Below are 24,802 nucleotides of genomic sequence, written 5' to 3'. Positions count from 1 at the left end.
ACATGCAGGTTAGGAACTCATGTAGCGCCTTTATGAGTACGAGGCCTCCTTTGTAACACCAGACAGGTAGCTGTCCTGCTGCATCTTGAATGCCTCCAGTGTTGGAGAACCAACCACCTCCCTAAGCTGATTGGCTCCATTGCCATACTGCTCTAACAGTTAGGAAGTTTTTCCAGATGTTTAGTTGAAATCTGGCTTCCTGCAACTTGAGCCTATTATTCCATTTCCTGAACCCTAGGATGATCAAGAAGACATCTTGGCCCTCCTCTGTGTGACTTTTCTACTTGAAGAGTGCTATATCTCCCCTCAGTCTTTTCTCAAGGCTGAAAACCTGCCCAGGTCTTTCACGCTCTCCTCGTACGCTTTGTTACCAGTCCCCTGATCATTGTCATTGCCTTCCACTGAAACCTTTCCAGTTTGCCTGAATCTTTCTTAGTGCAATGTTAAGAAGTGGATGCAGTACAAAAGATGAGGCATAAACAGTGCCAAATACAGTGGAACCAATACTTCACCTGATTTGGAAACTATACTTCTGTTAATGCAGCCTAAATAGCATTAACCTTTTTTTTTTTGCAGTCACATCACATGGTTGGTTCATATTCAGCTTGTGATCAACAACAATCTTAAGATCCTCCTCGCAGAAGCATCCCAAATGCTGAGATTTTTGAGGTGTGCCCCAGTGATGTCATAGGGTCAGGCCTGAGTGATGTCATGGGATGGGCCCGAGTGATGTCATTATGCTACATTAAGCATCAACCACAGTTGCTTGGAGCATACAATTCAAACAAAGACGTTTCTCTGATTGGAAGTTAAGATTGATACCTTGGCTAAAAGATAGTGCCTGGGTAGGTAACATTTAATTTAGCCAACCTGCTTCTGCAAGAAGGGTTTACATGCCTTCAGGCCAGGCCAGTAACCAGAAGGCCATTGTAGGACCCTAGTGTTGTGGAGATGTTAGATGGGAGCACTCACGAGTAAAGATGGATTCCCCTGAAGGCTGCAATTCTAAACATAACTAACGGACTAAGCCCCATAGAACTCAAAAGAGGTCTGAGAAATGAATAAGACTAAGAAGATTCTCTACTCCTTTTTGTCTGCCCTATAAATGTTAACCAATCCAATTCCAGTGCATAATAATTGAAAGAGAGAAACCACACATGGTTTGGTCTCGCTTCATAGGCTGCAACCTGGGAACAATAACAATTGCAGCCACACTTCCCAGTATGTGAATTATCTTTTACTACTATTGAGCAAGTGACCAGAGTGCATGGAACCTCTGGTATACTCCAGAGCTGAGAGCGATGAAACAGCACAGGAGACGGCTCGAGTGCAGATGGAGACGAACTCCTGATGGATGCAATTCTGCACTGGTAAGTGCCTATACCAAGTTGTACTTAGGGGCAGTGCGAGCAGCCAAAAAATAATATTTTGTTGCCACTATACAATCTTCTATCTGCCGGCCGGTGGAGCTTTTTAAAATTGTCAGAGGGCTATTACATTCTGGTCCTAGGGACATGATAGAACCATCTGAAGCCCATTGTAATGAATTTGCTAGGCACTTCCAGGATAAAATCTCTTGCATCCGTCAGGACTTCGACTCCAATGTTTTAGCAGTTGAATCAAATAAGGTATCCGGAGCACAGTCTGGTCATGATATTTTGGATGAGTTTCAATTGGTGCAGCTCGAGGACGTTGACAAGGTGCTTGGACAGGTGCGTGCCACCACTTCTGTGTTGGACCCTTGCCCCTCCTGGTTAATAAAAGCTAGCAGGGTTGGAACTGCTGGCTGGGCCAGGGAAGTGATTAATGCCTCACTACGAGAGGGAGTGGTCCCTGGCTGCCTGAAAGCGGCGGTAGTGAGACCACTTCTGAAGAAATCTTCCCTGGACCCAGAAAATTTTAACAATTACAGGCCGGTAGCAAATATCCCATTCCTGGGCAAGGTCCTAGAAAGAGTGGTTGCGGACCAGCTCCAGACGCTCTTGGATGAAACCGATTATCTGGATGCATTTCAATCGGGTTTCAGGCCCGGTTTTGGCACGGAGACGGCCTTGGTCGCCCTGTATGATGACCTTTGTCGGGAGAGAGACAGGGGGAGTGTAACTCTGTTGACTCTCCTTGATCTCTCAGCGGCTTTTGATACCATCGACCATGGTATCCTTCTGAGGAGACTCGCTGATCTGGGAGTTGGAGGTACTGCTTGGCAGTGGTTCTGCTCCTACTTGGCGGGTCGTCTCCAGAAGGTAGTGTTTGGGGAGTTTTGCTCGACACCCTGGGCTCTCCAATATGGAGTTCCGCAGGGGTCAGTACTATCCCCCATGCTTTTTAACATCTACATGAAGCCGCTGGGTGCCGTCATCAGGAGTTTTGGAGTGCGATGCCATCAGTATGCTGATGACACGCAGCTCGACTTCCCCTGTTCATCTTTTTCAGGTGAGGTTGTCAAGGTGCTGAACCGATGCCTGGCTGCGATAATGGACTGGATGAGAGCAAATAAATTGAGGCTCAATCCAGACAAGACTGATATGCTGTTAGTAGGTGGTTCTCCTGATCAGATGGTGGATGTTCAACCTGTCCTGGATGGGGTTGCACTCCCCCTGAAGGAACAGGTTCGTAGCTTGGGAGTTCTTTTAGAACCATCCCTGTCACTAGAGGCACAGGTAGCCTCGGTGGCACGGAGTGCTTTTTACCAACTTCGGCTGGTGGCCCAACGACGCCCTTATCTGGACAGGGAAAACCTTGCTTCAGCTGTCCATGCACTGGTAACCTCTAAACTGGACTACTGCAATGCACTCTACGTGGGGCTGCCTTTGAAGACGGTTCGGAAACTACAGCTTGTGCAAAATGCAGCGGCCAGACTATTAACAGGGACCAGGCGGTCTGAACATATAACACCGATTCTGGCCCACTTGCACTGGCTGCCGATATGTTTCCGGGCCCGATTCAAGGTGCTGGTTTTAATTTATAAAGCCTTACACGGCCTGGGACCACAATACCTGATGGAACGCGTCTCCCGATATGAACCTACCTGTACGCTCCGCTCAACATCAAAGGCCCTCCTCCGGGTGCCTACTCAGAGAGAAGCCCGGATGGTGACAACGAGAAAGAGGGCCTTTTCAGTGGTGGCCCCCGAACTATGGAATGCCCTTCCTAATGAGGTTCGCCTGGTGCCAACATTACTATCTTTTCGGCGTCAGGTAAAAACCTTCCTCTTCTCCCAGGCATTTTAAACATTTTAAACATGTTAAACATTTTAAACATTTAAACATCTAAATTATTTAGTATGTTGACATTTTAATTATCTTAACGCTTTAACATTCTTACTAATTTTACATCTTAACATCTTAATATTTTAGTATTGAGTTTTGCAGTTATGTGTTTAATTATGTTTATATTTTTTGTTTTAATTAATTCATTTTTAACTTGTGTTATATGTGGCTTTTTTACTTGTATTTCAGATGTTTATTTGTTGTGAACCGCCCAGAGAGCTTCGGCTATGGGGCGGTATAGAAATTTAATTAATAAATAATAAATAAATGGATGTGAGGGAGTGAGTAAAGGTAAATTAAAATGCAAGTGTTGAAGAGCACTGGACCCAGGACTGAGCTCTGAAGTACTCCACTCATTGTCTGCCCCCCATTTCAGCAGGAACCATTGAAGCACTCTTTGAATTCAACTCTGTAGCCGTGGATCCACCTGATAGTTGTTCCATCCAGCCCACATTTAGCTAACTTGGTAATTAGAATATCAAGGGGCACTTTCTCAAGAGCTTTGCTGAAATCAAAATATATTATGTCCCCAGCATTCCCAAATGGGCTAGATTAGCATGGCATGATTTGTTCATGACAAATGTATGTCAGCTTCAAGTAATGACTGCATTGTTGTCAAAGTGCTTACAAACTGACAGCTTTATAATTGCTCCAGAATTTTCCTAGGGATTCTATGTTAGGCTTCCCCATGTTCCTCATTCTTGCCCCTTTTAAAGATAGGGACAACATTAACCCTTCTCCAGTCATCCGGCACTTTTACCTCTCCTCCATGATTTTGCAAAGATAATTGACAGTGGTTCCAAGATAGCTTCAGCCAGTTTTTTCAATACTCTGTGATGCAGTTTGTCAGACCCTGAAGATTCTAATTTGTTCAAAGTGATTAAGCATTCCTTCCCCATTTGTGTATCAGTCTCAAGCTGCAATCCTGCCCCCTCAGCTTCATGTTCCCCAGGAGGTTCATAGACCCTTTTATGGGAGAAGATGTAGCCAAAGTAGGAATTGAACACTTTTGACTTTTCTTTGTCATCATTTTGCCATCCTTACTGAGTATCACTATTTCTTTTCTCTGTCTTTTACTATGGATATATCTGAAGAATGCTTGTTTGTTGTTTTGGCATCGCTCGCTAATCTCAGCTCATTCTCAGCTTTAGCCTTCCTGACGCCATCCCTACAATTCTGTGCTACCACTCTTCCTTTGTAGTATGGCCTTCCTTCCTGTATGTGTCCTTTTTGGTTTTCAGGTGAACCTATAAGCATTAGCTTCTTCTGCTGTCTTCCCTCTTTTTTCCTTGATGGATTTGTTTGCCATTGTGCCTTTAGAATTTCCTCTTTTAGAAATTCCCACAGATGTTGGACTCCTTTTCTCATTATGAACCTTACTTATTAAAATTGGCTTTCCTGATGTCCAGGGTACACATAGGGCTACTCTCAGCTTTTGCTTAATTTAAAATCAAGTACTCAAATATAGCATGGTGACTTTTTCCCAGAGCTTCCCTAACCTGATTGGCTGGTCAGTAGTACTCTAACCACCATGTTCCTTTTTTTTCCTTGCCACTTTTATTTTAATCCACCTCTCTTTCTATTCCTCCTGTTCTTTTTTAACAAGTTATATCCTTCTGTTGATGTATTGCAATCATGGGAATCATCCCACCAACTTTCATAGTTCGTTATACCTATCATGTCATATTTACCTTCCTGTATTAAGAGTTCAAGTTCATCATGTTTGTTTTCCATACTCTGGGCATTAGTATACAGACATCGAAGACCATATTATTTAAGGTCTGTTTGCCTTCCTACATTTTTATGAAGACTATTACTGGGCCCCATTAGAGCTGTTCTCTCAGTTCCAGTTACTGTGCGTTCGTCAGTCATTGTATGTCTCCCTCACATTTGTAAGTGTATGTGTCCCTCCCCCTTAGGATTCAGTTTAAAGCCCTCCTGATAAAGTCCTCCATACTGAGGCCAAACACATTCTTCCCAGTCCTTATAAGGTACAATCCATCACTTGGCAGCAGTCCATCTTCCAGGAAGTGTAGCCCATGGTCCCAGAATCCAAATCTATCATGTAATTATCACCTTTGAAGCCTGTCATTCACCGGGAGGATTTTGGTCACTGTCATGCAGGGTCTCCTGTGATTCTTCCTCTGCAAGGCAGTCCTCCAGTCTCATCCCTGTGCCTGAAAGCAGTTCCATAGTTCTATTGGTAAAGGGTGTTTTCTAGTCTTCTGCTCCTAAAGGTCATCTTCCATTAAGAACATATTTGTCCTTTCAGGGGCTTCACCTTAGTCAATTTTGTGCCTTTCCCCACTTTCTGCTTGCCCCACAACATTTTGACAGATCGCTCATCTTTTATCAGCTCTGAAGGATCCAGATCAATTGCCTCATCATTATCTAACCATGAAATTTTGGCTTGTTGTCCACACATTCCTGACTGCATCCCCTTCTCGGCACTATCTTGCTGCCTCCAAAAGCAGGGGGGGGAATATCTGGTTTCGGCTTAACAATCCTGTGGGTGCCAAAGAGCAACTATACTGCCATCATGATTACTGGATAATTCTGCCCTCCTCCTAGAAGTTTCCTCTTTTGATATTAAATGTGACCTTATTTGACTTTTTGGACAGCTTTCCACTTACAGTTGATAGTGCTGATAACCCCTGCATTTCACACCAGATCTGGGGGAGCATTCTGGATTCCAGGATTACCTCTCATAAGCGGCAGCTGGTAACATTTTGAATTGGGAGGGCTTAACCTTGCTGTTTTCATCACAATTGGACTTGTACAGCACTTGTTTTAAAAAGTGTGCCATTACAGTTTTATGGATTACCACTGTCTCCACACTAAAAATACATCAATTCTCTGCACATCTATGGACAATGGAAGGGCTTCCACACAAGAGGGCCAAGTATGATTGTCAAACAAGACTGACCTGTTATTTAGAAATGAAGCCATACCAAATATGTTTCTTTAGTTCATGATTACACCTATTTATTGCCAAAAAACACTAAACACTCACTGAAAAGCATTTAAAGAGGAACACTTCCTTCCAGTTGCATGTGGTTTTCCTCTTCCAAAAAAACAATTTAACCTTTTATTATCCTAAACATTTTAAAAAATGTTTCGTTTTGAGCCAGGGTACATCAGAGCACAGCTTAACATATTTGCAGTGCATGGCTCAGTCCTGAAAATGTGAATGATCTCTGCTCGTATGCAGAGTACATCACACCTGACTAATCATAATCAACTTCTGCTATGTCTGAGATTAGGTTACTTTGCCCAGAGTCTTTTCCATTGCTACTGCAAAGACCAAGAGAGGGCAGAGAACAGGGGGGGGCGACATAAGGCTCATTCACATGGGTGCTGAACTTTGTATTAAAGATGAAGCTTTTGCCATCGTGTTAGATTTCCAAGGTTCACACTTCCTACTTTCCAATCACTGCTTTCCATTCACACTGAAGGGTAAGGATCAATCATACAGCTTCCTAATGACCACGCCCTCTTAAAGTCAAAATACCACTCCCTCAGGTGAGCATGCTCAGTTTGTTCCAGAGTAAGATTCATTAAAAAAAAAACCCTGAAGAGCAATTATACGTATTTTCACTGCTACAATCCAGCTGAAATACAAATATTTGTTTGAACAGTGTTATGCTTTATTGCACAAGTTAGGGGGGAAAGAAAAATAAAGCACCGTTTGCAGCAGGGTTGCAGAACTGGAGCCAACAGGAATAAATGGAGGAGGAGGAGGAGGAGGGGGGAGGGGGTGTGAAGAGGGGAACAATTGACACCCACCTAAAAGCATCAGTGTAAAGCATCTGCAAGCCCTAAAGATACGAACTGGAGTCCTTTTTACCTTTCCTTTTCAGATTAGAATTGGATTGGGTTGATACGGGGAAACTGTGTGATAGCTGCTGATTGCCTGCTGATTGCCTTCAACCTCATGTGATCCATGCAAATTAAACGGGGATGTAAGTAAGCACCAATCCCGCAGTAAGTCGCCATGTGAAGGAGCCCATAGACTAACTGGCTCTAATCTGTAACACCTGGAGTTGGTGAGCTGATTTGAGGGGCCCTACTCAGAGCCATAAATTGTAAACTACCACTGCCCAGCAGCCTGCCAGTAGTGAACTGACCCTGTTGGATGAAGCCTGAATGAGAAACACTAAAGGGGTTGCTGCTTTGGGGCTTGCAATGAGGGCAAGAGAACTATCCCACTAATGTTTTGTGGAATATTGTTTCAGTTATATGCATATGACTATTGGATGAAAGTTTGCTTTTCTCTCTCCATCTTTGATGAGAAATAATGGATGTTTCCCCTAGTATTCACAGAGTGAGAGTCTGTTAATCTAGTGGGAGTCACACACACCCCAGGTGGGTGGTGGTGGGTGAATTGCACAATATCCCATGTAAGAGATGGGGTAAGCTGTCTGAAATTATCCTTCTATGTATCCTGTGGTCCCTCTCCACCCTTTCTTCCTGTTGATTGTGCATCTTCTTATGTACTGATTAGTTGATTGGATGGGTGCTGTATTGTGAATATTTGACGTATTGCTATTGGGAGTGGTGATTGATTGCCTGCAACATATGTTTGAGAGGAGTTATACAGGGCAGGGATACTGTGATATCATCCATCTATGTGACTGAGGAGAGAGGTAGGCATGACGGGTGGGGAGGGCAGAGACCGAACAGAAGAGACAACAAATACTTCTGGTGCCAATATCCAACTCCCCACACCCACGTAGTACTCTTAGGTGCTCTTCCATTGTGCCCAATAGCATGGTGGTGCTGTTGCTAAAATGCCAAGTCAGTACATAATAAGACCACGATTAGCTGGTATGCATTACCGAGACTTGGGCAGGTGAGGGAGGTGGGCCAGATCTTACACAGCTCTGCCCCACTGGGTGCAGTAACAACCCAGGGTCAGGGAAGGGGAGTTGCTGTGGTTCACTGGAGTTCACTTGAAAACCTCTCTAGGAATGGCACTATAGGGCCTGCATCTGATACTGCATATTAGAGAGATTAGGGAGGCTGCTGGTGTACCACCTACCCAGCCACTAAGAAACCTCCCTGACCAAGCTACCTGAGATAGTCTTGAGGGTGGTGTTGAAAGAGTTTCCGGTAACTGGGTGAGTTCAACATTCAGAGGAGGGCAACGAGGATGATTAGGGGACTAGAAACAAAGTCCTATGAGACTGAAAGAACTGGGCATGTTTAGCCTTGAGAAGACTGAGAGGAGATATGATAGCAGTGTTTAAGAAAGGTTGCCACACAGATGAAGACCTCTCAATCATCCCAGAGAGCCGGACACGGAAAAATGGGCTAAAGTTACAGGAATCCAGATTTTGGCTTAACATCAGGAAAAAATTCCTATTAGCTCAGGATGACAATGGAACCAATTACCTTGGGAGGTGGTCGGCTATCCAAAACTGAACGCATTCAAAATGCAGCTGGAAAGCCACCAGTCGGGTATACTTTAATGTGGATTCCTGCATGGTGCAGGGGGTTGGACTCGATTGCCTTAAAGGCTCCTTCCAACTCCATGATTCTATGGTAGCAAGCAGCTGCCACAGTGTGGATGGCAAGTGGCGAAATGCCAATGAATATCCATGAATGAAAAAATGAGCAAGACAATTTTCCAAATGTGCACAAGGAAAAATCAGATCTGGACAAATAATGTTTATGTAACACTGGGAGAACCCTTTGAGTGCCATAGAGAATTAATTAGATTCATTGTTGGTGTTGCTCTGCGTTTTACACGTACATTGTAACCCTTATTGAACACTTTAATCCATATGTGTAAGAATTTAAAGAAGCATGGGATTTGAAAGACATTTTGGTTTGGTATTTCTTATCATTTGCTTTTAAGCTTTTGAGCATGTAGGACTACCTTGGGTGTTCCTACTCATTTTGTTTTCTTTTTGATTTTGTGGTAATTTTTTTAGAAAAATATTGTTTAATCTTTGGGAGGCGACTTTGTCTTCCAGGCATGTTTCTTTCTTGCTCCCAGATTAGAAAAAGAGAGTTGGGCAGCTGTAGCATGTAAGAAAGCCCACCCAGGCTGCCTGTTTTGTTTTGTTTTGTTTTATAAAGAGGAACAGGGATGAGAGAGAAAGGGAACTGCTGGTATCTGCTGGGGGACAGGAAGTGTAGTGCGAATCATTGAGGAGTGATGCTTTGGTTTTTGAAGGGTTTCCTGGAGGTTTTTTTTTTTATTTTGGTTTGTTCTTTTTTGAGGGGTGGATAAGAAGGATAAGGTTGGGTAGGGTAGAGGTTGAGAGGAGGGGGATGTGCCCAAAGTTTTCAAATTTCAAAATGTGCCCATAGGCCCAAGATTTGCGAGTCTTTATCTAAAAACATGACACAAAAAACCTCTGGTATCTGAAATAACAGCTCACGAGCAATAAAAGCAATGCCTGTAGAGGTCAGACATATTCTCCCCATCCTTGCTCTTCAGTACTCAGAGTAGAACAGAGTTTATCCCCTCTGTTCCAAGAAAAATTAAATCTTGACCCAAAACAGAGCAAAAGGGTATCCCATCTAAATTTCAAAAAAAGTACCCATTTTCACTCATACAGTCTTACTCCACATCAAGAAATGTGCACAGACCACATGTGGACAGATACATTAAATTTCTGTTTGTGAACATATTACAGCAGAATAGTTACCTAAAGTCATACCTCAAATGGTATGCAAATAGAACTAGTCACTGCTTGTACTTAATGGGTGGCAAGATACTTGTATTTTTGTGCAAGACTTTCTCAGTCCTATGGTCTCGCTGTTCTGTTTTAACAGCTTTGTCTAGTGGGGTTTCCATTTCTTTTTCTGTCGTATCCTGCTTGTTGGAATCCTGACTTTCATCTCCATTTGTTTCTTGTGATGAGATGATGGGCGATAATTTTTGGTTTGCAACAGGTAACTTTTCAGAGGGATCAGATTTTATTTCTCCAGTGGAGTGGTGCCAAGTGATTTCATCTGCAGAAAGAACACAAACATACACATACAAATGCAAGATTAGATAAAATATAATACCAGAGGGAGCAGCAAATCCAGAATTGGTTTAGGATCTCTCCAATAAAGATAGATCAATTTCCATCCAGAATTTCAGAAAATCATACCAACAAACTCAGGCATACTTTCCTCTCTTTGAGTTGAATGCAAAAAATGGCAATGTGCCTGCTTTAGGGAATCTGTGGATGGTAGAGAGGGACAGGGAGAAATTTAATACAGTTCACATTTAAAGCTGAATCTACCAAATTGCATTTTCTGAAATAGGAGAACAAGGAGACACCCATCCTTCCTAGTTCACAGTTACCCCAATATTTCCAAAAGTGCGTTCATTATTACCTGCCTTTGACCCAAAGGTCCCAAGGCAATTACAACAATTTTAAAATGGATGAATAAAAATAGTTAAAACCAACCTGATTAAATACAAAAATGCACTATAAGGAAAAATTGCTTTCAAAAATGTGTACATTACTCAAAACTACATTTTTGTTTTTTAGGAGAAATTTCCACTAAAATGCTGATTTTTAAAAATTGTCAAATTGTTTTAGAGATGTGGAGAACTGTATATAAGATCGGAAAAAATGAGAAACAGAGAACCAAAATTGACAGATCCTTCAATCCCTCATGGGGAAGGAGAAAGTGTGTTTGAAATTTGTACTAAAACCAACGCACCATAGTTACTATAGTTGTCCATCTCTACTACCACCACTTTCCTCCCATAATAAATCACCAGGGAAATAAAGCCTCTGTGCCCAATATCCTCTTTCTCCTACTGCTTCTGCAGTACAGGTGACCTACCCCTTTTTCTGAAACGATTGAAGGGGAGGGGAAACTGGGCTCAAAAAAAGGGCATCACGTGGCCTACTTTTTCTTAGCAATGCACCACAGCAATAGCTTCAATAGCAGATAGCTCCCTCCAACCCGAAAGGAAAGTGTTTGTCTTGGAATGGGAGAAATCAATGCACTTTATATTTCCAATTCCCCTTCTGTTTCTAAAATGAGAGGGGATGCCTCCTGCTCCATTAAACACATTGCTGAGAAGTATAAGGAAGAATAGCAGTGAATCAGCAAGTTGTAAAAGCAAGAAGCAACCAGTGCCATGGGCTGAGAGCATTCAGGATGTGGCTTGGCCCCTGCAGAGTCTTTTCACTTGGTGAACTGCAAGGTGAGAAGATGCGGAAGGTTACTGGCACTGACACCAGAGCCTAAGAGCTCTTGTGGTGTAGTGTTTGTATCCCCAGAGTGTCTGACCTGGCAGCTCCTTATATGGGCCGAGAAGAAGTGAGTTGTACTCTCTCTCCTTCAAGAAAATTTACTTACTGAACAGACACTTGGCCAGTTCCTGTTCAGAAATTTTCCACACATGTGCAAGTCTGTCCCTGGGCAGATTTGAGCAGAGTCAGGTTGTTTTGGCATAGAAACACACTGACTGTTCTGCCAGTTCCAGTGTGTTTCCACATCTTTCTTTGAAAATGGAGGCACATGGCGCTAGTGAAACCATGCCCCTTTCAACTGCAAAACCCGGTAGAAGCAGCTTGAGTGCATTTTTTAAAATTCAGCTTCAAAGAGATTTTGCAGCTGATCAGCAGGTCAACCTGTTCTCCCTTCCAGGTGTTTTCAGATCGCTTTCATCTGGTGACTAGCGTGTTTACAGCCTCAATGTTATATCTTCCCATTATGTTTGGTTTCTGCCCTCCCCTCTTTAAGGGAGCAGACAACCCAGTTAAATAGGAAAGAAAGAAAGTGTGCAGCGTAGTAAAAACAAATTCTGCACTGTTAACCAAATAAATTCTGTGAAGTGTATGTTATGCAAACTAAGTAAATGTAAATCTTTCTAAGGGATTTCATAAACAATCTTTAAGTGATGGAAACTAGTTTCTTCTTCTTCAGTTGCATTTCTTTGGAAGCTAAATTCTGTTATAACGTGCCTTTGTCTACTTTCCATAACATGCCAGCTGCGAAAAACAAAGAAATGTCTCAAGATGCTGATGAATTTGGTGGTTTGGTAGGTACTTCTGGAGTTTTTTTTGGTGGATTTGTTTTCCCCATGACATTCATGCCCACCTGCTTCGAGAAAATTGTTTGAAAAAAGAAAGAACTAGAATTACAACCTCTCTCTGGTTGTGCATTTTTATGAGCATTTTCTTTCTTCTTCTCTGGGATGGAGAAGGAGCCCTCGCTTGGCTTTGCAGCAGTCTTGGGCTTTTGTTTTGCTTTATGCAACCATGGATCCTGCATCCAGGGATGGTGCATTGCATCTTCTGGAGTCATACGCAGGGAAGGTTTCCATCTTGACATAAAACATAATTATGGAACATTATATATGTGTATTACATACGTATTTATATGCATATGGGGTTTATTATTCATGTTATCCTGTATATGATAAAAGTGCCCACTGGATAGTTCACAGCCTGTGTAAAACAGTACACTAACATGGTGTTACGTCACTGTATGATTTACTGCATTTTTACAGTATTTGAATCACTGCACATCGTAGAATTCACCCAAAGAAATATTTGAGTATAAAACATCTCTCTCTCTCTCATCAGTCAGTCAGTCAGTCATAGTTTATTGTTTATAGCCAATGGCCATTACAATATAATAAAACATGTGTATATGTCATTTGAGACACATTAGGATTCAATCCAATAATACATAGATAAAACCCTAGGCTTTCAAAAGCTAATTAAAATAATTATAAGATAAAATTTGCTTCATTTATTTATTTAATTGAGTTAGAAGTGTACTCGAGTGGTTCCCCCCTTTACTGATGGGGCAAGTGTGTTTTAAGGAGGTCATTCTGATCTTCGCTGTGGCTAACGTGAACAGGGCTACCCAATAGGTAACAAATTTGTCTTTGTCTGCCAGCAGCCGTCTTATCTTAAATTCGTCTGGCAGGTCTGAAAGGGAAGGAAGAACTTGGTCCTTGGTGAGCCGTATAGGGCGCAATATAAGATATAATGCTCCATGCCTTCGATTTGCCCTGAACCACATATACACAAATGGTCTTCTAATGGTTTTTTTGTGTATCTACCAAGCAGATATTCAGAGGGCATCTGTTGAAATCTGAGTCGGGTGAAGGCCTCTCTTACGGAGAAAAAAGTTAGCTCCCGCAAATAGGGGGCCCTTTCATGATCTAATTTGATTTTGCCGAACCAGGTGGTGAATTTACAGTTTTTTAAATATTCAAGGTCTTTTTGAGCATCTTTCACAGACAATGTCCCTGATTGTACTTTCAGATTTATCCTGCGTTAACGTGGCTGGGGAGATCGAGTAGCTAAGCATCAGTCATCTGCTGCGTTGTACCCAGCTGTCCTGATTCTGTCGCTCCGAAAAACATATTTTGGCTAAATGGTGTTCTGGCATCGTTAATAACTTTTTCCAGTATAGTAAGATGGATTTGTGTATACGTGCTTTAAGAGAAGGGAGGCCTACTTCGCTCCTTAGGATCGTGCCAGGTGTGCTATGTGTTACAGACAAGAGCAGGCGCAGGAACTTATTTGGAATTATATCAAGTTGATCTCTACACTGCTTGCCCCAAATTGCTGCTCCGTACAGGAGGTGGGTCACAATCTTAGCAATGAAAACTTTTAGTGTTTCTTCTACCAGATGGTGGCCCTCAGTATGGTAGAGTTTCTTTATAGGCCCCAATAGATGGGTGGCTGAAGATGTGATTGCCTCTAAATGGGTGTGCCACAAAGTGTTTTCAGAAAAGTGGAGGCCCAAGTATTTAAATGAACGACATTATCCTATACTATGCCCATCCAGGGTCCAATTGTGCTGTTCGTGCCTCTTGGCAAAGACAACTACTTTAGTCTTTTTATGGTTAATAGATAATCCTTTGTTCTTACAATACCTTTCAAATTTAGTGAGCAGTCTTCACAGCCCCAAGTTAAAGAAATGAGGGCCATATCATCCGCTTAAAGCAACAGTGGAGTTTTCTGTTTTCCAACGGGGGGGGAGGAGGGATCAAGAACTTCCTGCATGATATCATTTATAAAGAGGTTGAATAGTTGGGGCCAGGATGCGACCTTAACACCCCTTGAAGTGTGGATTGAATCAGAGAGAGAGCCTGCCCTACCAACTCTGATCCTGATGTCTGTGTTGGAATAGAGCTGTTGTGTAAGGAATAGCAGACGTCTGTCTATTGCACTGGCCTTTAATTTCCCCCATAGTCGCTGTCTATCTATGGAATCAAAAGCAGATTATAAGATTTGCAACGTATAATTTTCCTGATGCGTTGTGTATGGTTTTTTTGGATCAAATAATCTCTATCTGTCTGTCTGTCTGTCTGTCCCTATAATACATAAGTACTGTACAGAGAATAGGCATAGAACCTGCTATTTATACATGCTCCTGCATTTAAGCTGTTTTGTGCCCTCAACTTTCAGGATCACATTAAGTTGCAATCTCTGTGCTGTCAGTAGCTTCCAAAAGATATCCCAAAACTTTTCACAACAGAAATGTTCTGGGGGGGGGGAAGCAGGGTATTTCATGTTGATACCATTTTTGTGGAGCCAAGCCAAGGTTGAGCATAGCAATTACAGTCTGAACATTAAAACTGTAGAAGTGAAAGTAAGATGCTGGCATGGTACTTAAAAGATAAAATCGCTAAATGCTTGCTCTCTTTTGTGGCTTTCCTTGAGTCAGCAGGAAGCTCTGTGGCTAGCTGAGCCTGTTTAGGGTTTTGTTTTGCTCAATGACAGGTGTTTGCATGAAAGCAGAGCCCAAAAGAAAAATCCATGCAGTGTGTGTATAGAAAGACTAGGATGGTATGTGTCGTTCAGGATGCAGAGGCATCCTGTGGGGAGCAGGTAGGGCTTCCCTTCCCCTGTCTCTCTCCTTTCCTCTTTGCTTTCCTGCAGTGGTTGCATGTTTGGTTGTGTGGTGCAAGGACGAAAGGAGAAGAAGCAGGATTTCTTGCTGCAGGGGAAGGAGAGAGAAAAGTGGCAGGATGGCATGGCATCATAGTACAAACTAACATTGACTCTTGGAAAAAAGGTGGTGGGGAGAATGGTGGGAATGGAAACAGTGGCCTGGGAGGACTCAAAGGAAGCTCATGCAGAGTCAATAATGCGAGTACTGAAAAACATTTACTTAGTGGGAGGGGCAGCAGACAGTCTAGTACATGTCAATTAAAAATATCCACATTAGGGTACCAGGCTTTCGGGCAGATACTCTGGATTTTGGGGGTCCACTTTGGGTCTCTGGGTGATTCACCTTAATCTCAGAACTCTCAGCTTCAATTTTTTTAAAAAATTAAGATTCTAGGTGGTCTGGTTGCTGAGTATACACCAAAATATTAGCCACCCCCCCAACTGTTAAATCTGTTTAACAGATCTGTTATAGTAGATTGTAACTCTAACCTCACCCTTTCAGGATTGTAGCCAATAAGTGAAGCCAGGGTTGTGATTTGTTGATGGTGCCTAGACCTCATTGCAATGTCAGAAAATGGGGGTTATGAGATTTTCAGTTTAAGTACAGTAGGGCCCCACTCATACAGCGGGTCACGTTCCAGTCCCCTGCCAAAAAGTGAAACCCGCCGAAAAGTGGGACTCTGTCAATAAAATGGCGCCCAACACCTGAAAAACGCCGTAAAAGCGGAACAAGCGCAATATGAGTGGGGCCTTACTCTAATATTACTCTGCCATATTAGTGAAACACCAAAAAGGGGGCTGCTGAAAAGCAGTTTTTTTTCTCTTGTGTGCAAGAGTCAGAGGCTGGGCTGTTGAAGAGGGCAGTGCTTTGAAAACCTTCGCAATATGAAGTATTTAATCCAATAAATTAATGGGACTTATGTGTGAACATAATGAAGAATTGTGTTTGTGTTGTAAATCTTTCTCTTCCTCACCAATCCTATTTTAAAGCAATTAAGCAGGGCTTACGTAGGTATCAGTTTTTATTATGTAGGAAACATACTGTTTTTTAAAAAAATGTTCTGCAATGACCAACTGGTTTTACAATAAACTATTATATGGGGTGTATACACACCTGCAAGTGTGTGTGTATGCGGTGGCAACATCTGCCATTTCCAAAGATGGAGAATTACATTTTTGTATGTTTGTTGGTGTTATTCTTACTTTCCTTCATTCCTGTATTACTACTGTTTCCACAGAAAATATAACTTAGAAAGTTATATTTGTCATTATTAATCCTAGAAATCTGTGTCAAATTTATTTTTATTAATTTCAAAGCCTTTTTATTGGTCAGTGTTTATATGATGGTGAAGACAGCGTTTTTTGTTTCAAATGGGAGGTTATGCTCTATTTCAATTTTGAGTGTATTTTGAATCTGAAACTGCAGTTTGATGTAAAATGAGACGGATTACAATATGTTGCTACTTAAGCAATGACTCTAGCTGTTGGGAAAAACTTAGTAAAAGGTGCTGAGAGTTGCTAGGAGATGCCCTGTTTCCCTCACAGAGGTTCAAACAGAGTGGCTGACTGTTACACCCCTCTGGCCACTGGAGCTCTGTCAGGAGAATAGCAGTCTCCTCTCAGCACCCTTCACAAACTACACTTCCCAGGATTCTCTGGGTGAAGTCATGACTGTCTAAAGTGAAATAAAGGTCTGGCATGGGTGTGGCCCCCTGATTAGGCAAGCCAAGCAGCTGTGCATCTGGCTGTTAGAACACTGACAATTGGTTCTTACTGAGCATTATAATAACTTCAATGCTAAATTTCTTAAATTAATGAAAGATCAGTCAGGCTTTTTTTTTTTAACTTTTGAACTGCAGAAGATGGTCATGGTATGGGCAAGGTCTGCAGGTACTCGGTGAACATGGCTGATTTCTAATTAATTTCAACAGATTATGAGAACTCCAAGACCAAATGGAGTCTGGTTTTCTCTCTCTCTCTTTTTACCCTTTGAACTCTCAATTCTGACACCATGAAAACTTAGAGGGTTGTTAAGCAAGCATTTCTGAGTTCAGGACTATACGTTTTGTAAGGTTTTGTTTTTAAAATGAGCTTATAGGAAGCATCAGAATGGCATGAGGGGGTATTTTCAATTTAACATTGCGGAATGTGAAAAATCCCTGCTGGCTATAGTATACAGCCACTCTCATGGCTGTATAATTTAAGAGCTGTATTATTTTATAAAAGAAATGAAAACTATCTTACACAAGGCATTTTTTCAGAAAATCCAGAAAAGCAGCATCATATGTTTTCAATACAGTGCTCAGATCCCTGGAGTTCAGCTTTCTTATTCTCCCCCTGCTATTTGTAAGATTTTTTGGGGTACCACTGGAATCTTTAAAACAGAAAAGCAAAAAAATTAAATTATACATGTTTGCATAATATCTAAAGTTGTGATGCTGAAAGGACTAATCCCCAGAACATTTAAGACTACCAAGACAAAATATATTTAAAACAGAAATGAACAGAAAGTTACAACCAAAAGCTTTCTCTTAAAGCCTCAAGTAAATAAACATTTATATTTCACTTTTCCATCTCTTCAATAATTCAGAATAAATTAATTACATTAAAAAATGAGAAACCGCAAAAATGAGAAACCGATTGCCAATCCAAACATGCCACAACAACAGAAAAGCAGCACAAGAGTAAAAGAGCAACATATAATTTCTTGCTGCTTTCTAAAAGCACATGAAAATAAAACACCTTTAACCCAGTGCCCAAAAGACAAAAGAAAGGAAGCATATAGATATTTCTGGGGAGGGTTTTCCACAATCTACCGCCAGGATAACCCTGCAGGAATTCTCTAACAGTAATTGCTCATCACCCTCGTAACTTCTGAAGGAAGAGTCATGGGGTCTGTGAAGAAGATCTTAGGCAGCAGCCCTGTCTACATGATAGCAGGCAGTCCTTCAGAGTTCCTAGTCCCCTGGCTGTAGTAAGAATTCCATTCAAAAATAAATTATAATAGATGGCGAGCAACTGGTGGCAAGAGTGGTGGCTGGCGACTGCCTGACAGCTCCTAGAAAGTTCAGCAGATTCCACTGCCCCACTGACATTGAGGCACCAGGCGTCACTGTGTGGGAAATTTGTGTTACTGGGTCATTAGTTTTCTTGAAAATCATATCCCCATGTTTTGGAAATGACATCTTGCCATGCCCACAAGTGCTGCAGTGTGTGTGGGGGTGGGGTGGGGTGAGGAGGACATTGAAAATGGCCCCAAGCTTGTTCAGAAAACTGGCAGAAAAGTCTCCCTGATTTATGATTTTAGAACAACCACTCATGACTCACATTAACTGTGTTTTTTTGGTCTATAACTTTTGTCTAAGTTAATATTGATGACAGCTTGCAGAACGGGGGGGAATCCATCTTTTTGCTTCCTCAGTTTCAGTGGTGGTTGGCAGGAGCCTAGATGGTTGGGTCCCTCTCCCCTGCTTCAGCCCTTGTACTCCTCCAGAAGTTATTGGTAGGTTATCTGCTAGATCGTCTAGTCTTGTGGTGCTGTTATTGAATGCCTGGTCAGTCTGTAATAAGACCATGCTCATCCATGACGTGCTGACTTGGCATGCATCACCGAGATGGATGGGTGAGCTGGGTGGGTCTGACCTAACTCAGTTGTGTCCATGGTACAGCAACAGGCTAGAATGGGGGGGGGGCTGTTGCTATTGTCCTTCTTTTAGCAGAAACCTCTTTGAGGGCCTACACCTGGTGTTGGGCCAGAGAGACATCCTTGACCTGTTGCCCAGTGGAATGGTGTTGGAGAACCCCAGAACAATAGTTCTGGTGACCAACATCCACACAGAGGCTGCTGTTGTCTCCATGACAACCATAGCACTGTTTTAAATGGTCATCAGTTGGAATACATCATGGACTATCCCAAGTGATATGAGGGATCAACTGAAGATGTGTATGTGTGTGTGCAATACATGACCAATGTCATAGCTGGACAATTACCTGGAGTGGCAATTCCCCCTTGTAAGGGTGGTGGGCCCATTTGGGTGGCCTGCCCATGGAGACTGATGGAATCTGATGTCCTTAATGCTCTAGGTGGATTTTCAAGTGGAGAAAGCTGACAAATCTGTTAAAGCTCTAGTCTTGCTATGGAATGATGAGATTAAACAGGCAGTTGAGACGATTGCTCTCACGAGTCCTCTCTGGGATTGTGGAACCCAAGAGGCTTCTTGATATTCTGGGAACTTTGAACTATAACATAAGCTGGTCTCACACCGAAGCCAACCAAAGACTAGTTACTGCACACAAACATAGTTACCATGTGGCAGTGTGAGCTGTGAGGAAAGCTTATTTTGCCGCTGGCACTGTATCCTCTAGTAGCTGCTCAGCGGAGTTATTTCAGATGGTCTGGAGGCTACTGCTACTGTGGGGGAGGGACCTCTGGAGCATTTGCAGACCCATTCTGATCAATTGGCTACACACTTTGAGGATAAAGTTGGTCAGCTTTGGCATGACCTTAACTCTGCAGCGGTTGCAGTTTCAAGTGAGGTACCCAATACCACTGATGTGTTTCAAGATCAGTTTCAGCTTATGCAGTCAGCTGATGGCAAGGTGCTGTCAGCTGCACATGCAACCACATGTGCTCTCGACTCCTGTCCCTTTTGGCTTATTAAATCTATCAGAGGGATATGACTCGTTGGGTCCAGAGAGTTGCATGCTTCAGTGGCTAAAAGCTCATTTTATCAGCCGCATTTGGTTTGGCAGCACAACTGTTCCTGAACCAAGGCAGCTCAGGCATTGGTGACCTTAAGACTGGAAGTCTATATGAGGCTTCTGTTGTACTTGACTAGTGCAGAATTAGTGCTGCAATTAGTGCAGCAAGGTTGCTGACAGGAGTGAGACCCTGTTAACAACTAAGATCTGCAGTGGTTGCCAATTTGTTACTGGGGCATGCTGAAGGTGTTACCATTGGTATTGTCCCTGAACAGCTTGGGACCATTTTATTGCATTACATTCCCTACAGCACAATACACCATAGGATATATAGGCCTTTCTTCCACAAATATCCTATCCATCATAGTGATGTGAAAACATCAATAATAAAGTACTTACCAAAGAATGTTCGTCTTCTTGATGCAGTCTGAATGAAATCATCTGGTGGAAGACCTAATATCTTTAACACAACACACTAAAGTCAGCTTCAAGAGCATCTCTGTAATTATGTAATTAACTAAAATGTGTCCTGTAGAACTCATCAATGGTTCCTAATCAAACTATTTATATATAATGTGTGCATGCTAAAAACAACATTAGTTGTAGAACCAAGGCTAAAAGTATTCATAATCTGTGCAATTATGGGCAGATGAAAAGCTTGATAGTTTTCCGTGGATTCCTCCAAAATCCCAACTCTGAATATAACTTAGTTGGATACAACCCACTGTGCTTTCAAAATATATTTTTCTGTGATATTGTTGTCCTCAGTATTTCAGAATATGAGGGAAAGACTGTAACTTTGTGGAAGAGCATGTGCCTTGCATGCAGCTTCAATTCCTGGTGGGTCCAGGTAAGACTAGCAAAACTCCTGCCTGAAAATCTGAGACTGGGCAACCCTAGTTTTCCCCATCCTAGCCTCGTGTGGTTTCTGGCCTCGTAGGAGTTTCAGCTCTAGACCCTGATAGGAGAGAGACACCACAACACATTAAACTAGAGTAGAACAGAAACGTGGGTAGTAGTCTGTCGTCTGGTCCAAGGACAGGAAATGGGCTGACGTTTGCAGTCTGAGGGGGCGTCGCTGGCCTGCAGACCCCAGTTGATTTCCTGTCCTGGTCCAAGGCAGACGTATCAGAACTACTCTCCACGTGAATTGTTTACTTAGGAGTTGTTGACTCCTTGAGTTTTTTCTCCCCTTTTTTCTTTAAGGACTAGGGGGATGGAGTTTCACTCCCCCCCATCCCTTTTTTCTCGTGCCTTTTTAGGCTTGTGAGCCTCTTTTTTATTGTCTCTTTAAGTTAAGGGTCCTTTAAATTTTTGGTGCGAACGGGCGCCATCTTGTCGGGCTCCACTGAACCATGTGTTTGGGAGCCCGACCCAAGCCAGGCTGCCTGGAGAAGGGGGGTATATCGCCCTTGGGGGGCCCCTCTCTTACCGCCACTTTTCTCAGTGGCCATGACCCCTGGACCTCAATGGCTTGCCTCTCTGTGGCCCTACCGGGGCGACGCAGTGGCGGTACTTCTCTGCCACAGCAATGCTCCCTGTTGCAGTTGCAGCTGCAGCTGCCGCTGGGGAGCCGCCAGCAGGCAGGGTCCGTTCCTTGCTGCGGCTGCAGCCGGCAGACCTGCGCAACCTTCCCTTGCGGCCGACGATCAGCTGGCCAGTGGGTCCTTCGCACCCCACCAGCGCCAGCGGATACAGTGGGGCCAGGAGCTTTTCCACCAACCAGCGGGTTCCGCATGGCTCACCGGCGCTCAGGCCGCTCTGCCTCTGGCTTCCTGCTTGCCGGCAGACAGCCACCCAACGGGGCCGCCTCTTCTGCCTCCCTCCAGCCTTCAGCTGGCTGGTGGACTGCTGCAACTGCTTCCCGCGTCTTCATTGAGGAGGGAATAGTTCACTCAGCCTGCAGCGCCCCCTCCTGGTTTAAAAAAATAATAAATAATAAAATAATAAAAATAAAACAATAATAATGTAAAAATAAAAATAAATTAAATGACAATAGTGATAGGAAATGAATCAGGTTTTCCATGCCTTTGTCCAACATGCACAAGCTACGCTACCACCCCATACCAATCGCGGTACTGGGCAGAGCAAACCTTTTGGGCACTCAAATGTAATGCTGCCACCTCTTACCAACTGTGGTACTGGGCAGAGCATGCCCTTTCGCCTTTGCACCCAGTCCTTTTGTGAAGTGGCCATTCCACCTCCCAGGCTAACCGGCAAGGCCTCCAAACAGGATGAGGCCGAGCTGCCTGGCTCCTCGCTCGCACAGTCAGCTCAACCTATGGTGACCCCACCTCTTCCCCCATCGGGTCAGAGGGCTGCTCAACTTCCTCCCATCACCAAGAAATCAAGGAAGACATGCAACAAGGGACCCTCTAGTCAGCCCTCCAGCAGGGCTAGATACATGGGGCAGAAGGAGCAGACACAGGTCCTCGCGCCCAAGAGAGCCCATAACCTCAGGGACCGGGCCCTTCAGAGCAGGAGTCAGGCAACGTACCCAATGCAGAGCCCTCAGATGGTGAATCTAGTGGCCTCTCCCAGTAAACAGCTTGCTCAACGCGCTCATCAAGCCGTTCTACTTCGAGCTGGGGCCGGCCTTTGGATTTTCAGGAGGATTTCATGGAGAAGTTTAGGAAGGCCTTCTTTAGCTCCATGGCTAGCAGCTTCGACTCTCTTCAAGCCACAGTCTCTACCTGCCCCTCCGAGTCAATTTCTTCTGGGGCTAGGAGCAAGTCTCATCACACAATGGAGCCTCTCCCTTATTCAGAGGAGGAGGGGGAGTTGTCCCTCAGTCCCTTTGATGCATCGAGAGGCAGGTTCCGCGAGGACCAGCCACAAGACCATGACCTCCCATCCGATGAGGAGCTCTCAGAGGAGGGTTGGAGTACCAATTCTGAGGACGAGAAGCCTGAGCCTCTTCCGCAGTGCCTCTTCAAGTCTTCTGACTACCCCCTGCTCTTAAGGAAAGTCAGGACTACCTTGGGCATGGAAAACCAGGGGGTTGATAAGGCTGCTGCTATGGGCATAGATCCGGAAAGGTCTTCACTCCGTCTCGCAGCTCCCATTCCAGCTCCAGTCCGCAGGTCTGTCCTGGCAGAATGGAACAATCCCTTGCAGTCCTGTAGAAGGAAGGCCCTGGCCAACAAGTTATACATCATTGAAGCTGATGTCATGGAGTTTCTTCAGATCCTGACAGTGGACAGGCCGGTGCTGGGCCTTGTCTCTAGATCCGTTCTCCCTAAGGGGAGACACAGCTAAAGGACCCTACGGAGTGCCAGCTGGACTGTGCCTTGAAGCGGGCTCATGAGGCCGTCGCCATTGCCTTCAGAGCCTCTAGCACTGCATCAGTCTTCGCTAGGGCCTCCTTGGTCTGGCTGGATGAGCTACTGGACAACCCAGAGCAGGACCCAGAGTGCACTCAGAAGACACTGTTAAAGCTTCATACAGCAGCGGCCTTCATCACAGATACCACAATGGACTCCTCTCAACTTGCAGCCAGATCCATGGCCGCTGACATCGTGGTACGGCACTCAAGCATTGGGAGGCTGACAACACAGCCAGGGCCAATCTCGCTACTAGGCCTTTCACCAGAGGCAAGCTGTTCGGCGATGAGACCCCAAGGAAAAGAGGCCATACATGGTGACCGCGAGACCGGATGGCAGGCGTTTCCAGAGAAAGTATGCCCCCTACAACTCTTTTCAGTCCTTTCGAGCCTCTAGACAATCCCCAGGAGGTAGAGACTACAAACCCTCCTTCCGCTACTCATGGGCTAGACCCCACTACAACACCAAGCAGTGTCCAGCTCAGACTACACAGCCACGGCCTCCAAGCATGGCGGTTGGGCCCATCATCAATGACACCTTACACATTGGGGGCCGTCTGCTACGCTTCGCCCCCGCAGGGGAGGTCATCGGGGAGGACGCCTGGGTCCTCAACACAGTCACCAGAGGTCATTCTTTAGAATTCTCCCACCCTCCATGTCCCAGATACATTCCCTCCAGGCTTCCAAGGGATCAACCAAGAAAGCGCAATCTGTCAGTGGCTGTACGACACCTGGTGGAGATCCAGGCCGTAGAGGAGATCGAGCAGTCTCAGCATGGCTCAGGCGTCTACCCTGTCTTGTTTCTCGTTCCCAAACGGGACCTCTCATGGAGGGCAATCCTAGACCTCAAGCACCTAAACAGGTCGGTGAAGTACCGCAGATTCAAGCTGGAATCCCTAGCCTCCATCAGGGAAGCCCTGCAGGAAGGCGATTACGTGGCGTCCATAGACTTGAAGGAGGCATATCTCCACATACCGATCCTTCCTGGGCACAGGAGGTTTCTGAGGTTCTCACTGGGGCACCATCACTTTCAGTACAGAGCCCTGCCTTTCGGCCTCTCATCAGCCCCAAGGGTGTTCACAAAGATCATGGCGGCTGCAGTGGCCCATCTCTGGCTTCAAGGAGTACACATCTATCCGTACCTCGACGACCTGCTCTTGAGGGCGAGCACATTACAGCACGCCTGGGACCATGTCCACCTTACTTTAATTCTTCTCAACCATCTGGGCTTCCTAGTCAACCACGTGAACAGCCACGAATGCCCCTTCTCGACAGCTACAACATCTGGGGGCCCTGACAGACACAGATCGTGGCCTTGTTCGTCTCTTCCCTCAAGGAGGTACAAGCAATCAGGGAGACTGCTTCCTGTCTCCGACGAAGCAGATCGGTGGACATCATGAGCCTGGCCAGGGCCTGGGGCTCTTTGTATCAACCATTTAGATAGTTACGTGGGCGCGCTACCATGCACATTGCCTGCAGTGGGCCCTGCTCCCTCATCAGGCAAGCATTGCAAGATGCCGGCACAAACGGTTCCTCTGTCCAGGGAGCTCTGAAGGTCCTTCCAATGGTGGATGAGGGAGGACAACCTGCTAAGGGGTACCCCCCTCAGGGAGCCCCCCAGGACCATAATT

At 44.4% G+C, this 24,802-nt stretch overlaps 1 protein-coding gene across 1 annotated transcript in view; it reads right to left on the bottom strand.

Annotated features, from left to right (window-relative positions):
- Nucleotides 1-9,270: 9,270 nt before the first annotated feature.
- The window catches only part of DYRK4 (dual specificity tyrosine phosphorylation regulated kinase 4), a 110,250-nt gene continuing 94,718 nt past the window's right edge, over nucleotides 9,271-24,802 (bottom strand). The window contains exons 17-20 of the mRNA XM_061637885.1: nucleotides 20,249-20,309; nucleotides 17,393-17,522; nucleotides 12,377-12,558; nucleotides 9,271-10,235 (exon numbers count right to left, since the gene is read on the bottom strand). Of these exons, the coding sequence (XP_061493869.1) occupies nucleotides 9,967-10,235; nucleotides 12,377-12,558; nucleotides 17,393-17,522; nucleotides 20,249-20,309 (642 nt within the window). The 3' untranslated portion in view covers nucleotides 9,271-9,966. The remainder of the gene's footprint in view (nucleotides 10,236-12,376; nucleotides 12,559-17,392; nucleotides 17,523-20,248; nucleotides 20,310-24,802) is intronic.

This window comes from Rhineura floridana, chromosome 8, assembly GCF_030035675.1.
Source record: "Rhineura floridana isolate rRhiFlo1 chromosome 8, rRhiFlo1.hap2, whole genome shotgun sequence".
In the NCBI taxonomy this organism is placed as follows: Eukaryota; Metazoa; Chordata; class Lepidosauria; order Squamata; family Rhineuridae; genus Rhineura; species Rhineura floridana.
This window is presented reverse-complemented; position numbering and strand designations above follow the sequence as displayed.